The sequence below is a fragment of the Hemicordylus capensis genome, chromosome 5, assembly GCF_027244095.1.
Source record: "Hemicordylus capensis ecotype Gifberg chromosome 5, rHemCap1.1.pri, whole genome shotgun sequence".
Taxonomy (NCBI): Eukaryota; Metazoa; Chordata; class Lepidosauria; order Squamata; family Cordylidae; genus Hemicordylus; species Hemicordylus capensis.
Window position 1 is genome coordinate 58741979 of NC_069661.1, and position 26290 is coordinate 58768268.

Here is a 26290-nt window from a genome sequence, read left to right on the forward strand (position 1 = left end):
TATCACCCCACTCACAAAAGAAGTGTGCAAGGGGCGATTTTAAACAAATCTTTAATCTTTCACCAAAACCCCCATATGATTCTATCGGGTTTTTGGGGTGGCAAAAAGATTAAAAATTTGTTTAGAACCTCCTGCCCTGCAGAAGAAGGCAACCAAGATGATCAGGGGCCTGGACCACCTTCCTTATAAGGCAAGGCTACATCATCTGGGGCTTTTTAGTTTGAAAAAGAGGTGACTGTGGGGAGAGAGGTATATCAAATTATGCATGGAGTAGAGAGAGAGAATTTTTTCTCCCTCTCTCACAACACTAGAACCAGGGGTCATCCCTTGAAACTTATGGCCAGGAAATCTAGGACAACCAAAGGAAGCATTTTTTCACACAGCACATAAATAATCTATGGAATTATCTGCCATGAGATGTGGTGATGGCCACTAGCTTGGGTGGCTTTAAAGGGGGCTTTAAAAAGATTTGTGGAGGACAGGTCTTTCAGTGGCTACTAGTCTGGTGGCTATTGGCTAGCCTCAAAGACAAGATTCCTCTAAATACCAGTTGTAGGAGAGCAAAAGCAGGAGAGAGGGCATGCCCTCACTTTCTGCCTGTGGACTTCTCAGAGGCATCTGGTGGGCCACTGTGTGAAATAGGATGCTGGACTAGATAGGCCTTGGGCCTGATCTAGCAGGGCTACTCTTATGTTCTTATGAGAGAGAAAGCTTGCAATGGCCACAACAGTGGCGGCAGAGGGGGCCAGAGACAGGAGGGGTGTGTGGCAAAAAAGGGGCCACCACTGCAGTCTGTGCAATGAAAAACAGTGCGATAAAAAAGAATGTCTAAGATTAGTCCTTTAAAAAGGTGATAATACACATACTGTAGATTTGAAGGTGCCTAAATTTAGCCAAGATGGAAAAGTACCCATCCAGGAGAGTAAACCAAACTGAACAAGGTAGGATCACACACGGCTATCTACGCTATATTGACTGGGGAATGTTATGTCCAATCCTACATGCAAGAATGCACAAGGCCCAAGGCAAGGTAGTTGGGACTGCAGAACCCTAGGCAGGTCCAAGTGAGCAACCTGCTCTGACAAGGAGCAGAGGATGAAGCTCAGACTATCCCTCCCAGGTTCTGCCTCTCTGCCTGGAGGACAGAGAAATTTAAAGAGGCAGCCTCTGGACTGCAGGCTTGCACTCCTTATCTCCTCCATCACATTCATCCTGCTGCTGGATAGCTGTCTATTGCTGGATTACAGGTTCCAACAGTGTGACCACACAACACTGCAGCCTTTGGCAGTGCTTAGATTTGATCAAAATGAAGTGGCACTTCTCCTATCAAGCTCCTTCTTTTCTTAAGTCAAAGGCACACACCAGGCTCTTATGCACCAGGCACTGTAAGAGCTCTGAGCTGAATATCAAAGAGGGGCTGCTGCTGTGGCCCAGAGAATTCTCTGTAACCCCTACAGATATGGCAGCCTAGGCAATTATCCTTTTGTTCTATTAGTGGGCGGCACTGATAAGCCTGTTCTGGTAAGAATAGGCCATGGGGCTACTGCAATGTATCCAAAGGGGACTGAAACAGAACTCTGATTCCTTACCTTTCCGCAAGTGTTTGCTGTTCATTGATTCCAACATTAAAGAGGACTGGATATATATGAAGCAGTTTTCCTTCTTTGATCTCTTGTGGCAGCAATACAAACATTTTTTCTGGAAGCTTGACTTCTATTACATAATGTCCCCTGGGAAAACAAACGAATAAAACTAATAGGTGTAAATGTAAGAGAGAGGTTCTCTTGTTGTTTTTATTTAATGATTTTTTTACATTTGTGGTTTATTCTAGACTCAGGGTTTCGGATAGGACATTTCCCCAAAGCATGCAAACTACTGGAGGATCCCCAAATTTAAATAAGCCAAAACAAAAGTGTTTGGCTGGTTTTAGTCATTCCAGCCTTAAGTCAGGGGGAAAAAAATGATTCAAGGTCCACTGTATCTGTGAAGGTCCATTGTATCTGTGAGGAAAAACTCTAGAAAGCTATTATTTGCTCTGTAAAACCAGCCCAAAATTTTTAATCAATTCAGTTGAACTAGTTAAGGTCCCTTACAGATGTACACATAGCATTGACTAGGGAAAACACTAGCATTTTATTCATGGCAGAAAGACAACTTTCCCAAAACAAAGTGGCTTAGGAAGAGACGGGAAACTTTTAACAAATACACCCTGTAAGTCTGCCTGTATCCATCGCGCACTTGGAAATTTGTGGATTTAAATAACTAATCCTCTAGGTCTTAATGGAAAACATCATGGCTAAATCTAGCAATCAACCCCCCCCCCCCCTTTGTGGAGTCTTAAAGCTTAGAATTTCAAGATATTAAATTTTCCTTTTGTTTTAAAAGTGTGGCAAATCTATAAAGAAATAAGATCAGTAATTTAATTATAAAGTGTTCATTTATAATGACTTCTTCACTGAAGTGGAAAAAAGGGATTAAAAAGTTTGAAGAATAAAAACCTGAAGAAAAGCTTTTAGTCTCCTCATGGCATTAATGAAGAACCACTAATACTTGAAGCATTTTCTATATAGCTATAATTATTTTGTCTTCCTAGAATATTTTTTTTAAAAAATAATATACTTCAGTTATTTGTTTTTATATACGTCTTGTTAAAAATCAGCCCAAGTTGATCATGTGTGACTTCTGGATTGTGTCCTACATTTCTTGTGCAGTTACTTATATAGTATAATTAATGATTGTGTACACAATTTCTTGTGTAGCTACTTATACAGTATACTTAATGATTATTAATTATATATTAATAACCAAAGCTGTGGTTATTACAGTGGAGTTTCATAAAAAGTAAAGTAAAGTAAAGTAGCGACGTCGAGTCGGTGTTGACTCCTGGCGCCCACAGAGCACTGTGGTTGTCTTTGGTAAAATACAGGAGGGGTTTACCATTGCCATCTCCTGCACATCTCCTCTTGCTATATTGATGCTGCCTGATATAGGTGTTTCCCATAGTCTAGGAAGCATACCAGCGGGGATTCAAACCAGCAACCTCTTGCTCCCTAGGCAAGTTATTTCCCTGCTGCGCCATTAGGTGGCTGAAGTACATCTGCTTTATGCTGGTTTCATTGGTCAATGAGTTTCTTCTATCCACATGATAGCTGGTGGTGAAGTGTGATACGATCAGAAGCGGATGTACAATAATCAGAAAGGAAATGTTCTACAAAACAGAACTTTGTGAGAGAAATACTATTTGGCAAATCTCAGCATAAAAATTTCACATAAGACTAAGCTTGAAGGAAGGTGCTGTGTAGTTTTTTAAAATGTCAATACAATTCTTAGAACATTTATGTACTTAATAAATAATAATACATCTGTTTGGTGAATTTTACCTCATTCCTGAAATGGCTTCCAAACGGGCTATGTTGGCACATGACATTTTGCTGCCTGGTGTGCAGCATTAGATGGCAGCCCCTCCAGTCCTCCCTTCTTTCAAATCTTTCTCTATTGCTTCCTTTTTTATAGGGAGGGAGGGGAAAAGCAGCATGGTACCATTTTGCCGTCCTTCCTCTACAGTCCATTCATGGAGGTGGAGTGCTGGGTGGGCTCTGTGGTGTCTCTGAGAACAGGCCCATAATCTGCTGCCTAAAGCAGCCTTCTTCACCCTATTCGCGATAGGCCTGGCTCTGACAAGAACCACCGAAAGTATGGTGGTTCTTGTTCTGGCCATTGCCAATCACAATCTTATTGTTAAAAAATTTCATGTGTGCGCTCTGTATTCTCCGTTATAGGCAAATTGCTACAAGTTATTTTAAAGTTATCCCACTCATCACTGAAAGGAAGATCTACCCAATGGTGCCTGGTTATCCAGGCCTACATTTGTAAGTGGAATGATTTGACCGCCTTACTAATTTTCTATGGCAACCAAGTTGGCCAAGATGATTGGAAGAGATGATAAAAATAAGGTTAATATAACTTTTTAAATTGTGGTAAGGGCTGTTAAGCAGATGAAATTCCTGGACTAACAGTCACTGTACTGTATGAATCTTCATTCATACAGTACACCCCACCCACCACCTTACCTAAATATTGGTAAACGTTGTGGAGATGAACAGCATTAAAAGGAGGCATTATTAAGGAAGATACTGAGGAAATTTTCTGCAATTTGTTTTATCCAAATAAAATCTAATGTAATATTCTATATATAAGCACATCAGGTTAACAATGAAATACTACTCCCCGAGTTATGAACATCTGACTTATGAACAGCCATACATGAACAAAGCTTAATAACATATTAATACTTTAATAATTTGGGCATACTAACAAGTCATGTTTCTATGGGAAAACCTTTGGAACACAACCTGTTTGTAAGTTGAGAATATTATACAATATTATTTATATACATATACAGAGTCATTCTCTCATTTTCTCAGATTCATTCTCTCTCTCTCTCTCTCTCTCTCTCTCTCACACACACACACACACACACACACAAACACACACACACACACACAGGCTTGCAGTCTGCAAGCATCTTAACTTATTCCACTGGGGCTTTAGGCTTTTCCTAGCTCTGTGACATTTCATTCCCCATGCTTTTCAATGGGAATTTCCCGTCTGATTTTCTGGGATAGTAATGAATTTTCCCGGGGTCTGGGGAAAATGGTGGTCCTTTTAGTGGTCTGGATCCTACCTGTGAAAATGGCATGTTTCTATCTTTTGTGGTTTGGTCAGAGTTTCATGCCAGACAGTGAGGCCCAAGCAGCTTTATATTGTGTGTGTGATCTCTCCCTCTCCCTCCCCTCCTCCCCGCTGCTCTCTCACACACACTTTCATTTGAATAAGACCCATGCCTTAGTCACGTCGCAGCTGGATTACTGTAACGTGCTCTACGTGGGCCTGCCCTTGAAGAATATCCAGAAACTGCAGCTAGTGCAAAATGCAGCAGCTAGGGTTTTATCTGGAGCTGCCCGGTGGGAGCACATCACACCCATTTTGAAAGAGTTGCACTGGCTGCGTTCGTTTCTGGGTCCAATTCAAGGTGTGGGTTTTAACTTTTAAAGCCCTTAACGGTTTGGGCCCAGGGTACTTGAGGGACCGCCTGCTCCCAAGGGTTGCTGCCCGCTTGACAAGGTCATCTGAGGGGGCTCTGCTCCGGGTGCTGACAATGAGGGAGGCTCAGTTGTTGTGCACTTGGGACAGGGCCTTCTCTGTTGCTGCCCCCAGACTTTGGAATGCTCTCCCAGTGGCCATTCGCTCCTCTGACTCCATCACAGTTTTTAGAAAGCTTGTTAAATCTTGGCTTTTTATCCAGGCCTTTACATGATTGTTTTATTGCTGCTTCTATGTGTTTTACTCACGTATAGTTTTTATGTTGGCATTTTATAGATTTTAAATTAGATTGGTTTTGTATTTTAGCTTAATATTTTTATTGTCATTTTTATTGTTTTTTTTTAACTTTTGTAAACCGCCTTGGGATTGTTTTTAACGAAATGCGGTATATAAATGTAATAATAATAAAATATATATACTACATTAAGAAAGTATAATGTGAGTAAGGCACTCTCTGTTTTGTAGCAATAGCAGCATGTATAGATCTACCCACCTTTTATGAAGGGGATATTCATTATCAGACACAATATCATGAGCATTCGAAACTAGTTGTACAGTTTTTTGGATCGTGGTTCATTAATCAAAATATGAATAAATCAATTCCGAATTAAAATAGAATGCCATCCCTTTATATACTTAAAGGAACTCTGCGAACTGTGTTCCATATTCCTAGAACTTTAGTGAGTAATAATATATTTTAAGGCTGATATTCTCAGTTTGATGGCAGCTTTCCCTTAATGTCTCAAAAAAGTACTTTAAAAAAGTTTCTCTTGAATTTCTGTGTGAAGGCTTTTGAATTTCTGTGTGAAGACATGAAAAAAAGCTGGCAACAAACTGCCATTATTCAATAGAAAGGTTAACATTACTCAACAAATGTGAGGATTCCATTATCAGAGGAGAGTGGCAGTGCTTTATACAGTAATGTTTCTCTCTCACAAATATTGGCATATTCCAAACGTCTATTATCTTTACATGGTTCTCCAGGGCATTTATTCCCCTTTCTATCCATTTGTTACATGCATAAGTTAACACAGCAGCAAGAAAAGCATTAGATGAACTTTGATTTGATTTTTTTTAATACAATGTAATGTTATGCTCTTGTTTCAGGAAACAGAAAACACTTACCGTCTTCCTGTTATAGCAGGCAAGAGGTCATCTGATTTGGCTTCAGTTATTTTGAACACTACTTTTTGTAAATCTGATATTCCCACAGCCATGTCTTCTAGCATTCCAACCTCCTCACCTAAACAGACCGAAAATTTAGTTACAAAATACAAGAAAATACCTTGGTTTTAGAAGGGTAATGACATGCTAGAAGGGTAATGAAAATGAAGATTTCTTAAACTCAGGTATCAGCCTCTCATTTTAAGCTTATATTCATATTTAGAATAAGTCCGTATCTGCATACTTGTTCTAGATCTCTGTAATCTGGTTAAAGATATGCAAAAATAATAGGAATAATTTCCACATTCTGAATTACTGACATAACCGACTCAACTGTGTATCATGTTTTCTATTTAAATGCATGACTGTCTCTAAGCAATATAATGCAAATGTAATTGTTGCAAATCAAATACACAGGAGGTTTAATTATGTTACAACTTTAGTTGCTAGTTACTTTTTTCAAAGATCTGAACATAATATGGTTAATTCTGCTGCTGATTGAGGATGCTGAGCAGCAACAGCAAAGACAGTTTATGAATCAGGAGTATATTGGATATTGCTACATCTGTCTAATTCAGTGTTAGAACAAAAGTAGGCTGGAAATTGCCAATACTGTAACAGAGTGTGGGATTTGGTCCTAGTAAGGCAAGCTGTAATGTGATTGGCTGTAGCTCCATCATGCACATTCACAGGAAGTCCCCTATGTGTGGACCTCTCCTTCACACAGTGGTAAACATCAGTGTACATACATCAAACATGCCTTCTGCATAAAGTGTGCACTGCCCGTTACTATCATTCACCTCAGCATTAAAAGGCTAGAACCCTCCCAGCACAGAGCGGTTGTGAAGACAAGGAAGATAGAAATTAGAATGTACTTTGCATATCAATACTGAGATATCTATTGTGCCACAAAATTGGGCTCTCAGAAGCTTACCAATAAATAATAATGCAAATGTAATAAAATAATAAAACCACCATTGCAATGTCCATAGAAGAATGCCATTTTATACTAGTTACAATCCATTGGCTTTGACTTCACAACAGGGCTTCCCCACATTTCCCTTCCCACGGTAACCCCTCCTCCTCCTCCTAGAAAACTGCTCCTGAAGGACTGGGATCCTTTGGAATGGTGTGGGAAGAGACATGAGCAGGGGAAGGGGGGTTGCAGCTGGAAATAAGAATCAGGAGATAGTGGGGGGATTGCACCAGAAACTACTTCAACAAATATTTATATGCTGCTTTTCAACAAAAATTATAAAATTGGTTTACATTGAAAAATAACAAGGATGGCTCCCTGTCCCCCAAAGGGCTCACAATCTAAAAAGAAAGAAACATAAGCTAGACACCAGCAAACATCTCATTGACCTGCTACCTCCCTGCAACTTCTATCACTAAGGTTCTTCTGAAGTGGGCACGCATGAGTCAGACACACAACTCTAAACTGCTTAGAACTCTCAGACCCTTCCATAATCAGGAAGGAAAAGCCTATCCATCTCTTTCCATCCACAGGACAACAACCTTGCAATCCATGTTCACCAACTGCGCAGAATTTGTATATATTATGCAAGGGTATTATTTTTGTTTACATAGTCAGACAGGTGTTATTGACTGGTTTGTTTTATCCATACATCGAGTCCTTCCCGAGGACCTGGGATAGCTGAATTTTATTATCAATATTGTTGCTGTTATTATTATAGATATCATCGCAGAATATAGGCTGTTCCCAGTAAAGTTGCTTTTTGTAATTGGCTGATGGTGATTTCTGTGGCTCCTATGGTGTTGAGGTGCTCTTCAAGGTGTTTTGGAATTGCACCTAGGGATGATGATGATTCTATGTATTTGATTTCTATACCGCCCTTCCAAAAATGGCTAAGGGCAGTTTACACAGAGAAATAATAAATAAATAAGATGGATCCCTGTCCCCAAAGGGCTCACAATCTTAAAAGAGACATGATAGATATCAGCAACAGTCACCGGAGGTACTGTGCTGGGGGTGGATAGGGCCAGTTACTCTCCCCCTGCTAAATAAAGAGAATCAGCACATTACTACTACTACTACTATTACTACTACTACTACTTTGATTTCTATACCGCCCTTCCAAAAATGGCTCAGGGCGGTTTGCACAGAGAAACAGAGCACAGAGCACATTAAAAGGTTCCTCTTTACCAAGTTAGCAGGTATACTGTCTCTATTGCTCCTCATCCCTTTCTCCCCTGTCCATTATGCTAGGATTCTCTCTAATTTGTATTAGTTAGAAACTAGATGCTCTGTTTAAGGTCTAACATCTTATAATCAGTCACTTCTGACCAGCTCACAGAAAGGTTGCCAACTACTGCTTTAGTCTTGTGTGCTTCTGTTCTTTAATAAATCCAACTCTTGTTTTTCAAAGAAACTTGTCTTGACTCCATTACTCCCACTGAGTTCTCTAAACTCTGACCCCACTTTTACCCATGACCAGCTTTGCAGATACTTTATAAAACAACATTGATGTATGTATGTCTGCAGCTAATGGAACTAATCCCCCCACATAAGCATACATCTGAACAAATGTGGTAAGAGTAAACAAACACTACACAATCTTTAAAATAGAATATAATGTACACCAGTTGAAAACAAGTCACCATGCCCTGTGATGACTTCTAGACATATAATAAATACTAATTGTGTGCACCCAACCATAAATGCTATTACTTAGGAGATCTTCCACTTCCAAAAAAGCACATTTAAGAATAAAGCAAAAAGTACTACATAAATGTTTACAAATGTTAAAAACTGAATTGGCACATAGCTTCCAATCAAAGTTTTCATAAACATCTTATTTTTTAGCTATATTCTGGAATAGAGGTTGAAATAAGCTGCTAAACATGAACTATGCAGGCTAACCTGCAAAACTTACTGTATGTACTGAGGAGTCCTTCATATTGAACAACTAACCCCACTGTATGAAGCTGCTGTAGGAAGCCTTGATCACATAAACTGGAGTGTAGTTTCATTATAAATCCACAGACCAATCCTGCAAGCTAAAGGGATGAAATTTGTATAAACACATTTGTTATATTAAAAACAGAACAACAAGACCTGTTTTAAAAATCCACTCATATATTAAGGGTTCCTAGATTTTTTTCTTGAATAAGCCTTGTTGAGTAGAAAGGTAGAGTCTTAGTTTCAACATAAATAAAATTAAAAATGAAATTTTGCATTTGAATTGGCTGTGAACTAAACTGATTTCAATACCATGAGTGTGATGGAATGACTGATAAAGAAGCGGTTTATTCAGGGTAACTGGCACTTAATGTTAGGTTTATGAAGAACAATATATGTTTTCTACAAAAACATCCTAACCAGGCTTTTCTGGATACAGGTGGTCCTCGTTATCAGTGGGGGTTCCATTCTGGCCTACAACCGTGGATAACGAGACCTTGGATCAATGGAAATTGGGGGGGGGGTTAGGTTCCTCGAGGTTAAAAAAAGGGCTAAAAAGCAGGGAGGAGGCAGGAATAAGTACCATATCATGTCCTCCAGGTCTTCAGCAATGCCCCCCCCCATTTAATCCAATTTTCTGTGAAAAATCATGTGGGGGGGGGGTTAAAGAAAGAGCCAAAAAATGGCTCTGTCCTGCAAAACACTGGCTGGAAATGACATCTAAATATATCTCAGACATCTGTGTACCTCTGGGAATGCCTATCTCGGCTGCTTGTATCTCGGCCTATGACCAATTCTCAGCTGGCCCTCCTTAGTGTCCTGCGCCCTGGTGTAGTGCATGGTGCCTGGGCCCAAAGGAGGGCCTTCTTTGTGGCTGCTCCTCTTCTTTGGAACACTCTTCCCCCTAGATTTGTTCAGCTTGCTCCCTGGCTGCTTTTAAGGCCCTTTTAAAGACTCACCTGTTTCACTAGTTGTTGTTGTTGTTGTTATTTTAAAATTAATTGTTATTGGTATTGTTGTTGTTCACCCCCTAGAGTCTTTGGAGGAGGCGGTATATAATAAAACATAAATAAATAAATAAATCTGAAGTCATTTCCAGCCATCTAGGAACTGCGGAAGGTGAATTTTGCCTGTTTTTAGAAACATGGATAACGAGGTCGAGTCTTCATTGCCTGACCGCAAATAACAAGGGCTACCTGTATTTCACGTTTAAACAAGTGCTATATAATTTCCAGCATGCCACAAATTGGTTACCGTACACACCATGGTGACTACCCCTTTGTAGATCTGGTGAGTGGACTGAGATGACAATGATCCATTAGAAATGAAAAATGTCATAATAGATTGTACATTAATAGTTTTAAGAATAATTAAGAAAATAATTAAGTCAGCAAGTTCAGATGGTAGTCATTCCATCGGAAGAACTTTTATCTGAACTGGATCTTGCATGTAGAATATCTCTAGAGTAAGCCTTTCTATGTAGATGTAGCTATCACAAAAACAAACAACAACAAAACAAACAAAAAACCAATCCTCACTGAGAAACAGAACATTACCTTTAGAGGGGACAATACCAATATTTTCCAGGCAATAGATAATACCACACAATTTGGTGTGCTTTCAAAATTAATATCCATCATTGCTAATGTTATTAAAATATTATATTTTGTTAATATTATGATATGTTGCATAACACACTATATTACAGATGTATTCTAACGCAGGTCTATAGATACAGACATACCATAAGACAAGTTTTTATATTTCTAGAAGTACAATTCCCAGCCCTCAATAACTAGTTTGTGTAACCAAAACCATATCTGTGGCCTGCAAAGGATATACCTGCTCAAACTTTCCCCCTCTCTCTTAAGAATGAAGAATATAGTTTTCACTTTAAAATGTGATACTAAATGATTGCATTTAAGCATTGCATGCTTACATTGTTTTATAGATTTTAGATTGTGAGCCCTTTGAGCACAGGGGACCATCTTATTTATGTATTATTTATTTTTATATGTAAACCGCTTTCAGAATTTTGGCTGAAGTACAGTATATAAATATTATTTTTACAGTTATAATTAATAATGTATTGTTCCAACAGTGGAACAGGCTGCTTTGTGAATATAGTAGGCGCTTCTTCACTAGAGGCTTTCAAAAAGCTGTGGAACAGCCATCTGTCAGTGATGCTGTGTGCAGTTTTCTGTTCTGAGCAGGTAGAAGATCTCCATGGTCCCTTCCAAACTCTAAGGCTGGATTCAAATGAAACACAAAACCAGAAGTCTGTTCACCTCTAGTTCGCTAGCTACGTCTGAATGTAGATGAGAGAGTGGGGGTGGGTGGAACTATAGGCTCACTGGACCCACGGTTCTGTATTTCATCTGAATTGGGCCCAACATACTATGATTCTACGTGGGTAACTGGGACTGTGCATTACTGAAAATTGTTTTGCATATTTCTGTAGCCCTCTGAAGAGTATTTGCAGCCCAAAACATGTTAGATGTTAAAGAAGGATACTTAAGGATATTTTACATTAAAGACATTTTCTAGCACATAGGGACATAGGAAACTGCCATATACTGAGTCAGACCATTGGTCTATCTAGCTCAGTATTGTCTTCACAGACTGGCAGCGGCTTCTCCAAGGTTGCAGGCAGGAATCTCTCTCAGCCCTATCTTGGAGAAGCCAGGGAGGGAACCTGAAACCTTCTGCTCTTCCCAGAGCGGCTTCATCCCCTGAGGGGAATCTCTTGCAGTGCTCACACATCAAGTCTCCCATTCATATGCAACCAGGCCAGACCCTGCTTAGCTATGGGGACAAGTCATGCTTGCTACCACAAGACCAGCTCTCCTCTCCTTTGGGACATCCCCCTCCTTGTTTTAGCAGTACAACAGTGCATCACTGTTTGTCACTTCAGACCGTCCCTATTGCAATGAGCTCAGCAAACAGAGCCCCCTTGGAGGAGAAAGACTGTAAAACTGGTTGTATTTTACACAAGTGTGGCAGAACATGGTTATAGGCACTACCAGGGATTTTAGAGCTGGATGTAATAGCAAAGACAAATTCCCTACATGGTAATCCCCTGTACCTGGATTAACACTACTTTTCCTGTGAGATTTGAGGGTCTGAAAGCATACAGGAATAGCCGTTTGCCAAACACTGTTCAAATGTAGCTGACTCCGAGGGGAAACTCAAAGACCTGCATTTTGCTGTATCATGTCATGTGGACCAGTGATAACAACTGCAGTACCTAGGCAGTAAATGAGGAGAGCTGGTCCCTCCCTGGCAGCACCTCCAAGATAGGGCTGAGAGAGATTCCTGCCTGCAACCTTGGAGAAGCTGCTGCCAGTCTGTGAAGACAATACTGAGCTAGATAGACCAATGGTCTGACTCAGTATATGGCAGTTTCCTAAATGAAGACAGAGCCAAATCATTTCCATCCCTCACTGCCTGAAACAGGTAGAGAATTACTCATCAGTATACCCGTGTGTGTCTATCTAGGCTATGAAGCAATGATTTATTTTTTTAAAGGTTAAACCTGAAAGAAGTTTATGAAATGGAAGAAGCACCTACTGCTTGACTGAAGACAATATCTCGTCTTAGGGTCAGCATTAAACATTGTGGCAAACTACAGGCAAGCTCCTGAAGCAGAACAAAAGACATTGATTGCTTTGCCCTAGTCACCACCTCTTCAATACAGTCCTTCAGTGTAACTGTGAGTGGATAAAGCTGTTCATACCAGTCACCTGTAACAAGTCAAGAATAGAAATTAAAATATAGAAAGCATCTCCCTCAGAGCTGAAAGAAATTAGAAAATAAGTGTATGTCCTTCTCATGCACTCAACTTCCCTTCATTCTCATTTTGTTTTTCCCAGTGCTTAAATATCATTAGTGTGGCTCATTCTTGTATATCTGCATTTTCATTATGGCACCACAGGTACACAAACCAGCTTACTGTAACCTATTTATAACCCATCCAAACTGAACCACATTTCACAAGTAAGATCTATCTCTTGCCTTCTCTCCCTTAACATCCTCCACCCTCTTCCCTTCTCCCTCTCCTCAGTATAGCACACACATTTAAATAGCCAGCACAGCAGAGTTCGCATGTTGCATAGCACTTTGCATGTTCTGTGTCACGTGGGAATAGCCCTGCTTGTTCTATCACATCCAAGCCTCTAGTTTGTATTCAAGTGTGTGTGTGTGTGTGTGTGTGTATATGTTTATATTTGAATTTTTAAGCCTGTGGTTGTGACATTCTGGAAAACTGCCTGCTTCATAACTTAGCCTAAAAAGTCCCTCAAGGGGAAAGATAACTCCTCTCATAGCACAATGACAAGAGACACCTTCTACTATAAGGCCACATTTTTATAAAACCTTTAAATATTAAAAGGTAGTGTCTGAAACGTGAAAAATACACTGGAATGAGAATGTTTGGAAATCCTTTTCTAAACTTACTGAAGTTATATGTGAATTCAGCCCAGTGGCCAATCTTCAACAGATTACTATTTTCCCCACTAAACTGTACTCAAGTGTTCCAAGTTTCACACTCATTAGTTTTTCTCTGTATGTTTTAATTTAATCAGAACAAAAGCAAACACATTGGTAATCTTGATGGTACCCATCAAGGTAAATCATAAATATAAAGAAAAGCATGCAAGTCAGAAGTATATATATCTATTCAGTAATCCAAAAACCTTTAGAACAGAATTTCTCAACCACTGGTCCATGGACTGGTGCCAGTCCACGAGGTATTGCGTAGCGGTCCATGAGGAATCACTAATAAAAATGACACCTACCTCCAAAAAAATTTGGGGCCGGCAGGAGATCTCAGGAGCTCATTTCCAGGCAGCCCTCACTGCTGGATAACAATCATTTCACTTCCTCGAAATGAAAATTACCCAGCAGTGAGGGCTGCCTGGAAATGAGCTCTGGACAGCTGCCCAAAATTGTTTTTTGCAGGGTGCCTGGGGGTGGGGGTGTGACCCCCTTACTAACTGCTGGTCCAGGAAACTGCACATGAATAATGTACTGGTCCATGACTCCAAAAATGTTGAGAAACACTGCTTTAGAATAAGATGATAACTAATCCTTTCAGTTTTCAACTGTTCTCTAAAAAGCATCAAAATTGCAAGTTAAGTTGCCCATCTGCACCATATAAACTGTAGACTTTGTTCAGAAAAGACAGTTATACAGTACAACAGTTGGTACTTATGCTGCTTTAGAAATGAGGCTCCATGCATCCACACATTTACTCACGAGTAGACTTCACACCCTTCAAAGAAAACCTAGTAAGCCTTGCTCATGAGTAGATCTCACCCTTCTCTGTGAGTAGGCCTTGCAGTCTTACAAGCAGATATCACACTTATTTGTGGGTAAACATGCATCTACCCATGAGTAAGGCTGATGTCTATTCATGATTAGGAATACCTCACCTCTAAATCTCCAACCTTCACTCATTAGACCTCACCCTTATTCACAGGCAGACCCACAAACTTACTCTTTCCCAACCTTATGCAAACACTTGAGAGCAAGTTCAAGTCTCCTCATAAGTAAGTTTGGGGACTATACAAGAGCAGGAATGCAAGATTACAGTCTACTAATGAGCAAGATTCCAAGGTATCGCACACAAAGAAATAACCATGTCCTCCCCGCCGCTGCTGCAGACTGTCGGACTCCCCTACCCTCAAATTCCTCAGGTGAGACCTTCAATTCTAACTTGCCTTGCTAATCACCCTTCTGCCTTCTCCAAGCCCTAGTGATAGCAACTGGGCCAGTCACACTTATTCTTCCTGCCAAATGCTGCAGTCTCTTTGGCTTTTCTAAATGCCATTTTTCTCCTGCTAGCATCTCTTGATATTTCTGCTATGTCTATGCAGAACGATTTATTTACACACTATGACCATTCAGAATAATGGTTTTTACATATACAGTACATAACATTATATTTGTATGCCCAGGAACTATTTAGAAATACAAAGGTATTATGCCAAACAAATAACTATAAAGTATATTTGCAGGAGGCCTGCTATAGTTCAATAGAGACTACTAGCAATGGTCTTGTGATTAGTAGCAAATATAGAAGACTGGCCACTTTCTGTTGGCCTGTATGGAGCAAGCACAAAACAAACAGAAACCTATTTCTGTTACTGATTCCCTTACTAAACATTTTGGAGAGACAAAACTTATAATGAAAGCAAATATTATGGCAAGCGGAGTCATGAAAACTGTCTTTGCTTACAGCGAATTGGATTTTTCTTTACCATGGATACATTAAAAAAAAAACTTTGGCACAAAATACTATTCATATTTTAAGAACCAGGTTTTGTCATCAATGAATGCTGCAATTTGGTTCCTATTACTTCCCTGAATATTAATATACCACTTTTCAACAAAAGTTGTCAAGTGTGGCGAAAGAAGGAAAGGAAAGGAAAAGAAAAGAAGAAGAAAAAAAGAAAGAAAGTTCTCTTGCCCCAAAGGGCTCACAATATAAAAGAAACATAAACGTAGACACCAGCAGCAACCACTGAAGGGATGTTGTGCTGGGGTTGGATAGGCTCAGTTACCCTGCTAAATATGAGAATCTCCACTTTGAAAGGTGCCTCTTTGCTCTTCAGATATTTATCTACAAAATACCAACTTTGGTCAGTTTACACCATTTTAAGTTTTTCACCTCTATGGTCCTGTTTTTGTGAAATTACCCATATGGCAATGTCAGACCTAAAGCCACCTAATGGTGCAACAAGGAAATGGCTTGACTAGCAAGCCAGAGGTTGCCGGTTCGAATCCCCACGGGTATGTTTCCCAGACTATGGGTATGTTTCCCACACTATGGGAAACACCTATATCGGGCAACAGCGATATAGGAAGATGCTGAAAGGCATCATCTCATACTACACGGGGGGAGGCAATGGTAAACCCCTTCTGTATTCTACCAAAGACAATCACATGGCTCTGTGGTTGCCAGGAGTTGACACTGACTCGACGGCACAACTTTGCCTTTAACTTTAATGTCTAAGCAAGAGCAAAACTCACATACCGGTTCTTCCACTTTCTACTTAGTATGCCATAACATACCACCCAATATCTTGACTCTAATGTAAGTCCCTACTGCACTTGAGCAGGAAGTAAACACTCAAGACTAATTGAAACAACTGAAGCATGAAAACAGAAAAATAACAGTGTATCCTTTATAGATTAAGCCAATGCTGTATTGATTCCAGTGAGTTGTTTGCTCACATAACTATTCCAGAATTTAATGTCTCCAGTACTTGCACAGCTTCTTTTGCTTTCTAAATAAAATTTGTTAATGGTCAGTTGTAGCCATTAATTCTTGTACAATAAAGTTCCTTAACCTATATACATATTTTTCTTATTATACATTCCCCTATTCTGTTTCAAAGATCAGGACAGTGCACATAATTCTTCTCTCACTTGTTTTATCCTTACAAGAATGTTGTGATCTAAGTTAGGCTCAAGGTCATCCAGTTAACTTTATGGCTGCATAGTTTAGTGACCTGAACACAGGTCACCCCAATCCAGCTTGATAACCCCTAAACCATGCTGGTTCTCTTTTAAAGAACTCTTACCCTTGCCCCTGTGTTAGGCTCCACTACAGATCTATAGAGTGCTTCAGTGTCATTTCCCCCCTAAATGGAGTATGCCAAGTTATTTTAATCTATGCTTCTCTAATAATCATGGATAATTTTCTTTGCACCTGTTGCTAATTTCAATTCATCCTCCTTCAACAGCCCTGATGAAAAAATGGATGTAAAATTCCATATGTGACCTCATGCATGCCTTCATGAAATGATACGTTCTTTCCTCTCCTACCTCAAAATGTCTTTCCTCATGCACTCATTCTGTTTTCTCCTTTGCCACCACTATGACATTTCAGAGCACTTTTGTGATCCACCTATATCCTTAGCACCTTTTTCTCGATTCCATTGATATTTCCCTTAACTAGTGTTTCTTGTTTGTTCTACAGTACCCTACATTTCCTGAATTTTATTCAATCTCTGTAAAATCCAAAGAGAACAGAATATGTGAATCTAGCTAAACTATGTTCCTGGAAAACCCTTGAATCACCACATGATAATATAGCATAGCTAATTCAAGATCTTTCTAATCAAAACACTACTATTTCGATTATTTTGAAGATTAAACTAATCTGTTATTTGTAACAGCCTGGTCCTTAGACATGATTGTAGCACTTAGGGCATTGGCAAAAGATGCACTCAGCCACCCCACAAAATGACATGACCCTTGCACTGCATCCATATTACACTGCACTGCATCACAGGTACAAATATTTAACACATAGTTATATTATTTGCTCAAACACCTACCTATCAACACTGCAGTATTATTATGTATTTGTGTTTTACAGACTTCCCCTCAAAACCTAAGGAAAACAAAATGGATTCTAGCTTTTGTTTATGGGTGCTGTTAAGGATAATTTTAAAAATACAATATAATATAATTTTAAGTGTAATTATATTTTTATGCAAGCCATCTGATTGCTTTGCATGGTATTTGGTTAGCTATCAGTTTATTATATTTCATCCCCAGTAGATGGAGCCAGCTGACAAGCCTCAAAAAACACTATATCATTAATTATTATTTCTTTCCAAAATGAATTTAGGACCCTCAATTCAGTAGTGCAGCACTCCATTCTAGGCAGAGTAACTCCAGACATTCTAAGGAAGTGGAGAGAACTTTCCATTTAACTTCTATAGTGGGAAAAGATGTGCTTGCATGAGATATATGTTTGTTTGTTATTTCTCTGTGTAAACCGTCCTGAGCCATTTTTGGAAGGGCGGTATAGAAATTGAATAAATAAATAAACAAACAAACAAATAAATAAATTATAAAAATATGGTATTACCACTAGTGCATTCAAAGGAGAGAAAGGTGACATGCATAATTTCTCTTTGGTTATCATACCAAAAGAATGAAAAATAAATTTACATGGATACTTGGCATATCAATTTTTGCCATTTTCATATAAACATGATGATGGAGCTTCATGGTAATGTCTGAAAACTGAATTTAGAGTCCTTGATTGCAGCTTATACAATCTAGGCTTCAGCATGCCCAGCAAAAAGCACACACATCACAGAAAGCTATTAGAAAATAAAACAGCTCCAGATTAATCAAGTAAGAAAGCTTATGGTATACAGGTCTATTTCTCACAACCAGCAGATGTGGTAAACCTGTATCTCAACTACACCACGGCAGATTACAGGTGAGAGCTTATTTATTTATTTATTTATTTTATTTAGGACATTTATATACTGCCCCATACAAAAACATCCCTGGGCGGTTCATAATATAAAATCAACATTAACATAATTAAAACAATTTAAAATACAATAAAAACTCTAAAACCAAAGCTTTAAAATTATAAACTAAAAGCTTGACTAAACAGGTATGTTTCTAGGTCCTTCTTAAAAACATTCAGAGAAAAGGAAACTCTAATTTTGTTAGGAAGCGTGTTCCAGAGTCACAGGGCAACTCTAGAAAAGGCCTGGTTTCAAGTCGCTACCAACGGAGCTGGTGAAAACTGCAACTGCCACTGGACCTCCCCAGATGACCTAATAGGTGATGACAAGATGCTCTCTTAAATACTTTGGACCCAAGCTGTTTAGGCTTTTTAGGTAATAACTCGCACTTTGTATTTCTCCCAGAAACCTATTGGCAGCCAGTGTAATTCTTTTAAAATGAGTGTAATATGATCTCTTTGGGCAACCCCAGAGACCAACCTGGCTATTGCATCCTGTATTAACTGCAGTTTCCGAACTACATACAAAGGCAGCCCAATGTAGAGTGCATTGTAGTACTTAAGTCTGGATGTTATATGAACATATAGAGCTAGCTGGGTTTTTTTTTACTGAATCAGACCACTGGTCCCTCTAGGTGAGGATTGCTGATACGGCTCTCTAGGCTTTTGGAAACATCTTGTCTGAAACATCTCCCAGCCCTACTTGCAAATGCTAAGCTTGGAGCCTGGGTCCTTCTGTATGCAAAGCATATAGTCTTCCACTGTGCTATAGCCCCTCTTCTATAACCCACTCAGTGGAATGCCCCCCATCCACTAAAAAGTAGTATGCCAGGGTGGAGATTAGACTATATAACATTTAGTTTTCTATGTAAATTGATTTTGTTTTTCATAATGGATGATAATGCAGTCATAGCAGTCCATGCCTGCAGTCTGTAACAGTACAGATACAGATTTGGTTCACATATGGCCTTACCAGCTTATTTACGGTTTATGAGAATTAATCTCTGTACTGTTTCATTATATGGTACTCTACCCCAAAGAACCTGTGAACATATCCTAACAATTATGTACGTGAAGATTCAGTTTATTTGCAATGCTTAGAGCAAGCAAGCAAGCAAGCAAGCAAGCAAGCAAATAAATAAATAAATGTTGACACACTATCTTGTTGAGTTCCCCAACAATTCCTTATATAGGAGAGTTGCCTCGAAATAACAGTACAGTTTTAAGAACATGTAAGGGTGAAATAATAAATGCCAAAAACTAGAAAGAACAACTCTCTTAGGAAACCACGATAAGGGAAAAAATGTAACAGATGCTGATATACCGTGTGTCAATTCATTGTCTCTAGTCTTTGTCATTGTCTTCCACTTAATTCCATGTGAAATATGACAACTCTGATTCAGCTGGGGAAATAGGTCAAAAATTTCAAGTAATGCAATGAAGGATATTATTTTGTGATTAGTCTAACAATCAGACAAACCCCAATCTTAAGAACATAAGAACAGCCCTGCTGGATCAGGCCCAAGGCCCATCTAGTCCAGCATCCTGTTTCGCACAGTGGCCCACCAGATGCCGCTGGAAACCACAGAAAGGAGTTGAGGGCGTGTCCTCTCTCCTCCCATTACTCCCCTGCAACTGGTACTCAGAGGCATCCTGCCTTTGAGGCTGGAGGTGGCCCACAGCCCTCCGACTAGTAGCCGTCAATAGACCTCTCCTCCATGAAGTCATCCAAACCCCTCTTAAAGCCATCCAGGTTGTTGGCTGTCACCACATCCTGTGGCAGAGAATTCCACAAGTGGATCATGCGTTGTGTGAAAAAGTACTTCTGTTTGTTGGTCTAGACCTCCTGGCAATCAATTTCATGGAGTGACCCCTGGTTCTAGTGTTGTGTGAGAGGGAGAAGAATTTCTCTCTCTCCACTTTCACCACACCATGCATGATTTTATAGACCTCTATCATGTCTCCCCGCAGTCGTCTTTTTTCTAAACTAAAAAGCCCCAGGTGTTGTAGTCTTGCCTCATAAGAAAGGTGCTCCAGGCTCCTGATCATCTTGGTTGCCCTCTTCTGTACCTTCTCCAGTTCAACAATGTCATTTTTAAGATGTGGTGACCAGAATTGTACGCAGTACTCCGAGTGTGGTCGCACCATAGTTTTGTATAAGGGCATTATAAAGTTAGCCGTTTTATTTTCAATCCCCTTTCTAATGATCCCTAGCATGGAATTTGCCTTTTTCACAGCTGCCACACATTGAGTTGACACTTTCAACGAGCTGTCAACCACAACCCCAAGATCCCTCTCGTGGTCCGTCACCGACAGCTCGGATCCCATCAGCATCCCATCCCCCTGCTAACTGGGCAAAGAGGCACCTTTTACTGTGGTGATTCTCTTTATTTAGCAGGGGAAGAGTAACTGGCCCTATCCACCCCCAGCACAGTACTTCCAGTGACTGTTGCTGGTGTGTGTCTTATGTTTCTTTTTAGAATGTGAGCCCTTTGGGGACAGGGAGCCATCTTATTTGTTATTTCTCTTTGTAAACCGCCCTGAGCCATTTTTGGAAGGGCGGTACAGAAATCGAATTATTATTATTATTATATACTTGAAGTTGGGGTTTTTCGTCCCAATGTGCATCACTTTACACTTGCTAACATTGAACCACATTTGCCATTTTGTCGCCCACTCCCCCAATTTGGGGAGATCCTTTTGGAGCTGCTCACAATACGTTTTGGATTTCACTACCCGGAAGAGTTTGGTATCATCTGCAAATTTGGCCACATCACTGCTTCTAGATCATTTATGAATAAATTAAAAAGCACCGGTCCCAGTACAGATCCCTGGGAGACCCCACTTCTTACTTCCCTCCATTGTGAAAACTCTCTATTTATACCTACCCTCTGTTTCCTGTCTTTCAACCAGTTAGCAATCCACACATGTACTTGTTCCCTTATCCCATGACCGCTAAGTTTCCTCAGGAGTCTTTGATGAGGAACTTTGTCAAAAGCTTTTTGGAAGTCCAGGTAGACTATGTCAACTGGATCACCTTGATCCACACACTCGTTGACACTCTCAAAGAATTCCAAAAGGTTGGTGAGGCAAGATTTACCTTTGCGGAAGCCATGCTGGCTCACTCCCAGCAGGGCCTGTTCTTCTAGGTGCTTTACAATTTTATCCTTGAGGATGCTTTCCATCAATTTGCCTGGAACAGACATTAAGCTAACCAGCCTGTAATTTCCCAGACTGCCCCTGGATCCCTTCTTAAAAATTGATGTTACATTTGCTACTCTCCAGTCCTCTGGTACAGAGCCCGAATGCAGGGATAAGTTAAATATTTTAGCAAGGAGGTCGGCAATTTCACATTTGAGTTCTTTGAGGACTCTTGGATGGATGCCATCCGGCCCTGGTGATTTGTTAGCTTTCAGTTTTTCCAGACAGTTTAGAACATCATCCCTTGTCACTTCTATCTGACTCTGCTCTCTAGCCTCCATCCCTAAAAAGCCTGGTTCAGGAACAGGTATATGCTCAGTATCCTCTGCCGTGAAGACAGATGCAAAGAATTCATTCAGCTTCTCTGCAACCTCCATATCCTCTTTAATAATCCCTTTCACTCCCTCATTGTCTAATGGTCCAACTGCCTCCCTGGCAGGTTTCCTGCTTCTGATGTACTTACAGAAGTTTTTGTTATTCCCCCCCTTGAAACTTTTGGCTAAATGTTCCTCAAACTCTCTTTTTGCCTCCCTTATTGTCAACTTGCATTTCTTTTGCAAGAGTTTGTGTTCCTTTCTGTTCTCTTCGTTTGGACAGGCCTTCCAATTTCGGAAAGAAGTCTTCTTTCCTGTTATGGCTTCCTTGACGGTACCTGTTAGCCATGCTGGCATCCTCCTGGACTTAGTGGTACCTTTCCTCCTTTTGGGTATACAATCTAACTGGGCTTCTAGTATTGTGGTTTTGAGTAAACTCCATGCACTCTGGAGCGAAGTGACTCTCCTGATTTTCCCCCTCAGCCTTCTTTTCACCATACTCCTCATTTTGGAGAAGTTTCCTCTTCTGAAATTCAAAATGTCTGTGTTAGACATCCTTGGTGATTCTCTCCCTGCATGTATGCTGAATTTGATGGCACTGTGGTCACTGTTCCCTAAAGGGTCGATGACAGGGACGTCACACACCAGGTCCTGGGAGTCACTCAGAATTAGATGCAAGGTCGCCTTCTCTCTGGTTGGTTCCATGACCAACTGTTCTAGGGCACAGTCATTTAGCGTATCTAGAAATTTGACCTCTTTGTCCTGTCTTGAATGTGAATTTACCCAGTCTATGTGCGGGTAATTGAAATCACCCATAATTACAGCCCTGACTCTCCTTGGCCCCTCCCTGATTTCCTCCTGCAACTCCCAGTCACTGTCGGCATTATGAACTGGAGGGGGATAGCACGTCCCCAGTAGCACGTTCCCTTTCCGGCCTTGTATAGTCACCCACAGGGTTTCTGTGGAGGACTCCAGTCCACCTAGGTTTTCTAGCTTGTTAGATTCTATCCCTTCTTTAACATACAGTGCTACCCCTCCTCCAAGGAACCCCTCCCTGTCCTTTCTATAGAATTTATACCCAGGGATAACAGTGTCTCACTGGTTCTCACTGTTCCACCATGTTTCTGTTATGCCCACTATATCTATTTCTGCGTTAGCAACCAAGCACTCCAGCTCACCCATCTTGGCTCGGAGGCTTCTGGCATTGGCATATAAGCACCTATATGCTGACTCTCTCCCCTGATGTATGCTATTCTTTTGACTCTTTGACCTGCAGGCACAGGCTCCCGTCTGCTCTTTATGCGGTTCTGCTCTGTCCCCTTCTGTTTATCTGAATTCTTTGCAGCCTCACACTTTAAAGGATGGCTTTTGCCAAACGGGATACTGCCCAGCTCCCATCGGCTGTTCCCCAGGTGTCATTTTAAAAGCTGCTCTGCAACCTTTTTGATTTTAAGCGCCAGCAGTCTGGTTCCATCTTGGTTCAAGCACAGCCCATCCCTTTTGTACAGGCCTTGCTTGCCCCAAAATGTGTCCCAGTGCCTAACAAATCTAAACCCCTCCTCCTGGCACCAACGTCTCATCCACACATTGAAACCCCTCAGCTCTGCCTGTTTCACTGTACCTGTGCGTGGAACAGGTAGCATTTCTGAGAATGCTACCTTGGGGGTCGTGGACTTCGAAATGCTACCTATCAGGTTTGGCTTCCAGGACCTAGGTTTGGCTTCCAGGACCTCCCGACTGCATTTCCCCACATCGTTGGTGCCGACGTGCACCACAACAGCTGTCTCCTCCCCAGCACTGCCTAGGAGCCTGTCTAGACGCTGCGTAATGTCCGCAACCTTCGCACCAGGCAGGCAAGTCACCGTGCGGTCAACAAGCGGGTCACAAACCCATCTCTCTATCCCCCTAATGATCGAATCACCAACTACAAGGAGGCCCCCACCCCCCAGAGGAGTATCCCCTGTGCGAGAGGTTATGGGCTCATCATCCATGGAAGGGGTCCCTTCTAAAGGAGCATTTCCCTCTTCCTCAGACCAATGTCCTCCTTGCCCAAGACCTTCATTCTCCCTGACAGCAGAGGAGCTGCCAGCCCTGGAGTGGGATGCCTCTAGTCTATCACATCCCTGAAGGTCTCGTCCACATGCCTCTCTGTCTCTCTGAGCTTCTCCAGATCTGCCACCTTGGTCTCAAGGGAACGGATTTGTTCCCTGAGAGCCAGGAGCTCCTTGCACCAAGCACACACCCATGACTTCTGCCCATGGGGCAAATAGTCATACATGTGGCACTCTGTTCACTACACTGGGAAGTGCCCCTTCCCCTGCTGACCTTCTATCTTCATACTGTTTTTGTTGGCTGTTTACAGTATTTAGGGAGCTTATTGTCCGTTTATTAGATAGTTTATTAGGATAGGTCTCAGCTATAATGGTCAACTATTTAACTGTCCAAACAGTCTTTCCCAAGAATATGAGGGATACGAGGGAGGGATATGTACTTACGTTCTCTTCTCCACCAGGCTCCTTGTGATCTTAAGGAAAGAAGCTGGAATAAACTTTAATGCAGTATGAAACAATTAGCTACTATAAATAATCTGAACTTGATGAGCCAAGTCTTTTCCAAAAAAAGTTTTTTAAAAGTGGTATATACAAATGTCTCAGATATATAAATACAATATAAAGGTCAATTAACAATTTAGTCTTTGAATGTCATTTCAGTTAAGAGCCATGCCTTAGGCTCTTCAGAAAGGATTAATGCCTTCTCCAATATTTGCACAGCACTTAGTATAAATGAAACCCAAAGACCAAGTGACCCTTATAGCTAGTACCGAACTTTCTTATTTTTATGAGGTATGCTGTATAGAATAATAGTAATTGCCATTATATTTACTCTTACTTGTAATGAATTCATTGGGCAGGATACAGTTCACTGGACCAGCACTTATATTTTATTTATTATTATTTATTTAAAATATTTCTATACCACCCAAAACTTGCATGTCTAGGAGGTTTACAACTATTATAATTATTTTTAGGTTTATTGCATTACTGTGAAATCAAAAGCTTTTAGGGTTATGCCTCTGCACGACCTAAGATGGCAGGTTTTGATCTGACTTCAAGACTGTTGGGAGCAGCCATGCTGACTGCCCCCCTTCAATTGTAGCTGCATCTCTGCTGGAGTAGGCCAGTTGGAACTCTGACATTTCTTTCGGACCCCATGCCACCTCCTCCTCCACATGGAGGATCAAGATGGGGACAGAGGGCAGGCTGTGCCACTTCTTCTTGCTCCATACCCCTAGGACCACTCAGGGTCCTAGAAGAAATGTTGCCCTACATGGTGCCTGAACAGCCTAGCTGCTTCTAGGATTACCCAAGGCCATTAGGCACCTAGGTGGATATCTAAAAAACTTTTAGATACTACTTTTTGAATTCAAGACTCTCTCAGTCATAAAGCGAGCAGTTCAGTGCTTGCTCCAGGAGGAAGTGAAAGTGAGGCAGCCTCTCCCCTGCCCCACGTAGTATCAGGTGAAGTGGCAGAAGAGGAAAGTGTAGGAGAAGGCAGGACAAAGGGGTCCCATATACATGTTGGACCTCCAACAGAATTCCATATTGACATCAGGGATCTCAGTTGACATTCTGTCGCTCAGAGATTCCTATTGTCATTACAGAATTCTATCAGTGCCTGGTAGAGGGCATGTTGGCACCGACACCTCTGCTGGGCCAACATTATTGCACAACTCTATTTGAGGCCCCACTACATTCAAAGTTTTACATGCAGGAAACTTCATTCCTTTATTCTCAGTGTTTTCTGCTGTCTCAGTCCATGGGGTTGGAGAGCCATTGGAACTCAGTTGAGTGTCTTGTATTACCTATGGAGTTTCTGAACAATTTCTGCACATATGTGTAGGTTCTCTCCTGAGAAAAGGTATGATTTTATTTTATTCTTGCTTGCCTGTGCAACAGATTGTGCATCCAGCTACTGGGCCAGGAAAGTTCAGGGCTAATTGCACATTATCTAGTTATTATTTATTATTATTATTTCCCGCCACTGTCTTACCACTTCAGCTTCTCAGTTATATCACAGACCGATATCCCTCCCCCAGTTCGGAAGGGCGGTATAAAAATCAAATCAATCTATCAATAAATAAATAGTCCTTGTGCAAATGCTGTAAAATGCAGTGGTCAACTGACAAGTACTCGGCAGCAAATCTGGAAAGTTCATTCGCTGCATTAGTTTCACCAGCACCACCGCTTAATATGCAACATTTTAGAACATAGAGAAAGGATGCAATGAACAGTAGCGAAACTGACA

The 26290-nt window shown here is 40.7% G+C and overlaps 1 protein-coding gene across 19 annotated transcripts in view; it reads right to left on the minus strand.

The window, feature by feature from the left end:
* The window catches only part of INPP4B (inositol polyphosphate-4-phosphatase type II B), a 461921-nt gene that overhangs the window by 58089 nt on the left and 377542 nt on the right, over positions 1 to 26290 (minus strand). For 18 of the 19 annotated variants that reach the window (XM_053253993.1, XM_053254002.1, XM_053254000.1 and 15 more), the window contains 4 exons: positions 12761 to 12933; positions 9165 to 9288; positions 6229 to 6346; positions 1590 to 1730 (listed from right to left, as the gene is read on the minus strand). In XM_053253993.1, the coding sequence (XP_053109968.1) occupies positions 1590 to 1730; positions 6229 to 6346; positions 9165 to 9288; positions 12761 to 12933 (556 nt within the window). The remainder of the gene's footprint in view (positions 1 to 1589; positions 1731 to 6228; positions 6347 to 9164; positions 9289 to 12760; positions 12934 to 26290) is intronic. The other variant, XM_053253999.1, reaches the window with a different exon arrangement.